Source organism: Lepidochelys olivacea (assembly GCF_965140295.1).
Source record: "Lepidochelys olivacea isolate rLepOli2 genome assembly, chromosome: 27".
Lineage (NCBI taxonomy): Eukaryota > Metazoa > Chordata > Testudines > Cheloniidae > Lepidochelys > Lepidochelys olivacea.
This window is the reverse complement of record NC_140437.1, coordinates 10,444,271-10,450,772: the sequence shown is the minus strand read 5'-3', so window position 1 is coordinate 10,450,772 and position 6,502 is coordinate 10,444,271. Positions and strand designations below refer to the sequence as shown.

Sequence of the window (6,502 nt, the reverse complement as noted above, 5' to 3'; positions counted from 1 at the left end):
GGGATCTTGGCAGATAAGGACCCACCCGCGACTCGGGGGCATTTAACCAAGCTTGCCCAGTGCAGGCAGCGAGTGTTTGAAAACAAGCCCCGGCTCGTGGGGAAGCATCTGTTGCTGCCGGTTTGCCAGGGCTGGGTCTACCAGCAAAGGAGCCTAAGCACCAAGCTGTCTTGGCAGCGACAGAGCTAAGCACCTTGTGATGCATCGTGCAGGGTGTGACTGACAGCAAGCTGCATGCACTCCCCCACTCCAGTCTAACAGACATTTCTAGGCAGAGGTGAAAGTAAGACGGTACAGCGTACTGGCAAGAGCTGGTACACAGCCGACCATACCGGCAGGGGGCAGCTTCCCCAGGCCAGCGATTTAAAGGGCCTGGGGCTCCCAGCTCCTGCTACTGCAGCCGGAGCCCCAGGCCCTTTAAATCTCAAAGGCCCCACCCCATTCCAGTTGAGGCCCCGCCCCCTGCTCAGGACTCCGGCGTACCGGTATGTCCTTTAAATTACTTTCACCCCTGTTTCCAGGCCCCCCTCTTCCCAAACAGAGCAGCCTCATTTAGATCCCTTCCAGCCCCACCCACAAATGGACCTGGTCCTCGGGTGTGAACATCATGCCAGCGACGACTGACAGCCCTGGGGACTGAATTGCACAGAGCAGCAGGACAAGCTCCTCCCCCAGCCCTGCAGCCCCTCCCCCTTGCACGTGGGGGGAGAGAAGAGGGGGAGAAATGCCGTCTCAGTGACGTGTTCACTTCGTGGTCTCTCCCCAGAGCCTGCCAGCAAGTGGGGCCAGCTGGGAACAATGGTGCTGGTGGGAGTCAGAGCACCAAGCCAAGCTTCCCACATCATGCGCCGCGTTTCCAGCGGGGCAGAACTCTCTCACACCCTCTGCTGGAAGTACCTGCATACGGCGTCCAGTTGTACTCGGGCCAGCCCAGGGTCTCCCCGTTCTTGGTGTTCTCCTGGATCAGCCAGTCCGTCAGCGGCTTGAAGTAGGTCATCAGGGCATCAGCCGACATGGTGGGCTGCCCCGTGATGAGCTGCATGGCCTCCGGCCAGGGCTTGCTGTAGCCCAGCTTCATGGCGTTCCTGCCGACGAGAGCGAGCTGCTCCAGGCACTGCTGCGGCAGACGCGGGTGCCAAAGCTGCACTTGCAAACAGCCCCAGCCTCCCGCCCCATCCCCGTCCCCCTGAGGGGCTGGCGACGCGGCGGTCAGGGGGGTGACTGCAGCACATGGAGGCATGCCCCGGCTAGCTCTGAGCTAGCTCGCACGGGTGGCTTTGCTGCTTTTGGTGCCCGAGTACGTCCCCTGGGACCTGTGCTGTCCGCCTCCAAGCTAGCTCAGGGGCGTCACCACACAGCTGTGCGGCCAGACCCTTAGGCAGCCCCTGGGGGTTGTGCCAAAGGCCTCCTCTAGGGGGCAACAATCGCACGCAGGCAAGGCCAAGCCGTTACTAACGCCGAGAGCTGAGGCTCAGCCGGGGGCTTTAATGGGGCGCGAGCCAGGAGGCAGATGCACTGGAGAGGGAGGCCATTTAACCGGCCGGACTGGGCTGGGCAGACACAGGGCACCGTCGCTCAGATGAAGACCCGCTGCTCCGGCATACAGCAGTCTCGCTGCAGATCTATACAGCAGTGAAAGGGTTATGTCTGCTTTTCCTGGGGGATGGGGCGGGGCGGGGGCTCTTCCTTAAAACCAGACTTCATCCTTGCAGAAATCAAGGTGCCACCTAGTAGTGGCCTCTGATATTGCACCATATCTCCCTTGTGTAGTGGTCCCCAAACTTTTTCTGTCAGGCGCCCTCTTACCAGTAATGGAATCTATCCACGCCCCCCCACCCCCACCCCCCGGGAGCTGCAGTTGGGAGCCAGGCCAGGGCTGGGAGTGGAGCTGCAGTCGGAAGCCGGGCTGGGAGCCGGGGGCTGGGAGTTGGGGGCCAAGCTGCAGCCAGGTGCCAAGCCGCAGCCAGGTGCCAAGCCATGGTCGGGACCCCAGGCTGGAAACGGAGCTGCGGTCAAGGCCGGAAGCTGGGGGCCGAGCGGAACTGGGGACAGAGTGGGGCTGAGTGGCGCTCCCTCCCTGCCCTCCCCATGGGGGCTGGCCCAGGCTCTACCGCACCCCCTGGAAGATTTCTCAACCCCCACCCTCACTGGAGGGCGTGCCCCACAGTTTGGCGACCTCTGCCCTAGCGGAAGATGAGTCCGTTCCCACAAGTGCGGCCAACGCCGTTCAAATAGTGGCTGCTCCTGACTGGCTCAGATGCATCCACGGAGATAACTGGGGGGATTCAGCTGCTCCTCCTGACTTCACCACCTTGCCGGGAAGGGCACAGACCCCAGCATTTGTACCTGGAGCCAGCCAGGACTCCACAGGGGCCTTAGAGCCAACCACGTCACCGGCAGGGTGGGGCGGAGGAGAACGCAGAGGTACTGGAGACCAGCATGTCCACCGCTTGGCTGTAAGCCTTTGTCCTCGTGCGGCACAAGGATCTCAAAGCACCTGGCAAACAGTCACTACTGCAGTGCTCTGGGAAGCTGCTGGGGCTGCAGATGGAGAACAGGAGGCTTAAGTGACTTTCCTGTCGAGTCAGCTGGGGAGCTGGGAATAGAACCCAGGAGTCCTGGCCCTCAGTCACTTGCCCTACACATTCTCTCCCATCACACAGGCGAACGTCCCCAGTGTTAAAGGAGAGATTTAAAACTGGGGCTCGGGAACCAGAAAAGGCCATCAGGAGACATCCAAGAGGGCAGGCTCTGTGATGGCCTCCTGGCATTCTTACTCCTGGCACGCAGGCTCTGGAGGACCCCCTGGGTCTCTCCCGGCTGCTATACTCACGCCAGCAGGGTTCCAGCTTCCTTGGACTGGTAGATGTCACACTTGTGCAGGGGCCCTGTGTCACCGGCAGCTTTGCAGAGGGCTTGGTGGAACTGGAACTGGATCACAAAACTGACAAAGTACCTGGATTGGGGGATTGGAGGGAACGTGAGCAGGGCTGGCCAACAACTCTGGGGCCTCGTCAGGCCACATCAAATATTTCCAGGCCAGGTGGAACCTGGACACGCAAGTGCTTTGTCTGAGAGTCCGTGGAGCAGCAGGCCTCAGAGCCAGCCCTGCACTGTGCTATACAGCATGCTATACAGATTCAAAATGCAAAAACAGGACACATGCAGGATCCCCGCCCCACTCCATGGCCCTGCCCCATGCTCCTCCTCTTCTCCCAGAGGCTCCATGCCCTGGCCAGGCTGGAAGCCGGAGCTGGGTAGTGGCAAGAGGTGTCCAGGGAAGCCGGGTTGCTGTGGGGAGCCCCGGACCCTCCACCAGCCCTGGGTGTGGGGCCAAGGTGCCTGAGAGCAGCCCCTGCCCCTTGTCCCCACTTCCCAGGGCATGCCTCCCAGGGCAGATGGAGAGTCTGGGGCTCCTCACAGCAGCCCAGGCTCCCTGGGTGGCTCTTCCTACTGCCCAGCTCCGGCTTCCAGCCTGGCCAGGGCCAGGGCTTCGGGGGGATGGGGGGGAGAGGAGAAGCAGGGGGTGCCTCACAGCAAGGGGGGGGACTTAAGCCCACCTCAGCCCCCCCCATCCCACCAGAAAGAGACTGGCACCACCTGAGCCTCGGGCAGGCACAGAGCAGTGCCCCGGGGAATCCGGGACAAATGCTGTCCTGGAGTCATCCAGCCTAGAACCGGGACTTGAAATGTGCATTCGGGACGGTCCTGCCCAGTCAGGGACGGGCGGTCACCCACATGGGGCTATATTCAAGTGCTTGTTTGGACATACAGATGTCAATAGTCCTAGGTGCCGCTGTATTCCCAATCGACCTCAGGGGGAGTTTAGGGCCCAGGAGTGTAATGGCTACAGTTGGGAGTGGCCCAGAACATTGGGGTTAGCCTCCCCAGGCTGACAAAAAGCCCTTGAATCATTCAAAGACCTCAAGACGGCAGTTTAGCTCCAACATGAATGACAGAACGGCTAGCATCACCACTGCTGCCCACAACACCCCAGCCTTTCCGGAGGGCTCGCCCCCAAGCCGTGACCACGTCCGGCCCTGCTCCCGAGGGCACCCTGGCTCCTTGTGCACATGGCTGACAGACAGGTGACCCCCAGGCTGCAGTTCTTGTCATTGCTGGACGGGTCTGGTATCGACAGACCGGATCATCCACGCCCACCCACTGCCCACCCCGTCATCCCCCCTCTCGCTGCGGCCCTTCCGCCCAGGTCAGATGAGTGGCTACGGGCTGAGCCGGGCTCGTTGCCAAGCAAAGGCGAAGGGAGTCAGTAGGAGAGGCATGCCTGTGTACCTGACATAGGGAACGTTGGCCGGGATGTGAAACTTCGCGCCAGGATCAAAGTCATCCTCCGACCTGGGCACAGGCGGGCACAACCCCTGGTACTTCAACCTGCACGGTGGGGTGAGGAGAAAGCAGCGGTTAGAGACCTCCAGCCAGCACAGCTCCACAAGACGGGAGGGAGACTGCGTGTGAGCAGGGGAGGGGGCACACAGCAAGAGAGGGACTGGTGAGAGCAGAGACCTCGTCAAGGTCGGGGAGGGGAGAAGCTGTGGAACCTGACAGGACTGCCAGGTGAGCATCCTACATTGCAATGAGATGGGTAGATGCCCCAGACCGGACCTCACGCGGCAGAGAACTGCTCGGAGCCCTTTGCTGCCCAGGGGTGCAGTTGGATGTGTCCCCAGTGCCAGGCCGGCACCTCCGACTGACCTGAGGTTCCACCACTGCTGGTTATATTCGTCCTCCTGAATGCGCCCGTCAAACACCTTCCAGCGCCACTGGTCCATCAGGTACCCGAAGGGCAGGAAGGCGATCTTATCCAGGGCAATGCTCATCAGGTAGTTAATGTCACTCTCTGCAAAGGATGGGGAGCGGATGGGAGGTCAGCGAGGCAGCGCGTCCAGCAGATCCCTCGCCACCCCCACTGGCCAGCAGCCCATCGACATCAGCAGCCTCTGATGGGCCTTGGAAAGTTCTAAGCCGAGAGCTGGATAAGCAGCCAACAGCCCTCAGTACCAACAGCTGACAGCCTGCCCCCAGCCCCCTCCCAGGCTCGCTGACTTCTGGGGAGCGAGCCCCGGGCCCTGGCCAGCTCACCGTTGTTGTCCTCTACTCGATCCAGTAGATTGATGCTGTGCAGGTGCTTGGGCGTGGAGACCGACAGGGCCATGACGTCGCCGATGGCCTCGTGGAAGCCGGGGTTGGCCCCGTCGCGGAAGGAGATGGGTTGGTCCTTGTACTGCAGGAAGTATTGGACGTGCCCCATCTCGTGGTGGACGGTGATCAGGTCGTCCATGTTCACCACCGTGCACTGCTTAATCCTGGAACGTGGGGCGAGAGAGAGAGAGCGCGCACACGGGTTAATGTGGGGACGGGGGCGGGAGAGAAAGGGAGAAAGCAAGCAAGAAACTACTACGATGGAAGCTACAGAAATACCCGATGTGCCCAGACAGATAGCACAGACAGCGAGACCCAGACAGCGAGCTGCAGCTCTCCTCAGCTACATCTGCAGCAAACAAGCCCCATGGCAGCGAGTCTCAGAGCCCTGGTCAACTGACTTTGGCTCACACCGCCAGGCTAAAAATAGCCATGTAGACACTGGGGCTTGGGCTGGAGCCTGGGCTCTGAAACCCAGCAAGGCTGGAGGGTCTTGGAGCCTCAACGGCTATTTTCAGCCCCACAGCGCTAGTCCCTGGACCTGGGCTCCGAGACTCCCTGCCGTGGGCTGTTTTAGCTGGGTGGACGTACCCACCAACAAGCAGTTCCCAGGGCTGGAGCAGGCTTCCTGCAGGGATGCAGGCCTGAAGTGGGGCTGGACTGCCACCCCGGTGCAGAGTGTGGCTCCGTGTTGCTGTCCCCAGCCACTGACAGAGTCAATCTGCCTGCGGCCCTAGGCCAGGGCTCAAAATCCTGCTCCAACTAGGGGCAGGAACAGCCTGCCCTGCCGCGAGGATTGGCAAACAGACAAGACATCAAAGCAGGGGGCAGGGAGCTGCCAGGATTGGCGATCGCTCTGCTAAGACCCCTCTGCTCTGTTCAAGTGCCAGCCTGGGGCACTGCCCAGCCCCGTCCCTGGAGGCACCTGAAGTCCTTGCGGTTGTAGAAGTCCCAAGCAGAGGCGTGGCACACCACTTCCCGGCCAGCTGGCTTCTCAATCATGGACTTGGCCCAGAACTCTGGCGGCATGGGGATCAGGCCCAGGGAAGTAAAGAACTTATCCGACTCTTGAAACATCCTCTCCGGGGTCCAGCCCTGTGCAGCCAGCAGAGAGAGCACATGGGAGCCAGAAGCAGGAACGGTCCAGGGCAGACAGGCAGGAAGCCAGGGCCAGTAACACGGCAGCACTTCTCGCCTCCGAATCTCAGGCCATCAGGAAGGAGGGACTCAGGGCGGTTCCACACTGGGAACTGGCAGAGCTACATTGCTCAGAGGGGTGAAAATCCACCCCTGTGCGATGTAGTTTAGCTGACCAAACCCCCAGCGTAGACAGCGCTAGGTC

At 61.2% G+C, this 6,502-nt stretch overlaps 1 protein-coding gene across 1 annotated transcript in view; it reads right to left on the bottom strand.

The window, feature by feature from the left end:
* The window catches only part of ACE (angiotensin I converting enzyme), a 58,789-nt gene that overhangs the window by 984 nt on the left and 51,303 nt on the right, over positions 1–6,502 (bottom strand). The window contains exons 19-24 of the mRNA XM_084615924.1: positions 6,086–6,255; positions 5,101–5,324; positions 4,714–4,858; positions 4,294–4,392; positions 2,834–2,956; positions 898–1,085 (exon numbers count right to left, since the gene is read on the bottom strand). Coding sequence (XP_084472050.1) covers positions 898–1,085; positions 2,834–2,956; positions 4,294–4,392; positions 4,714–4,858; positions 5,101–5,324; positions 6,086–6,255 — 949 coding nt within the window. The remainder of the gene's footprint in view (positions 1–897; positions 1,086–2,833; positions 2,957–4,293; positions 4,393–4,713; positions 4,859–5,100; positions 5,325–6,085; positions 6,256–6,502) is intronic.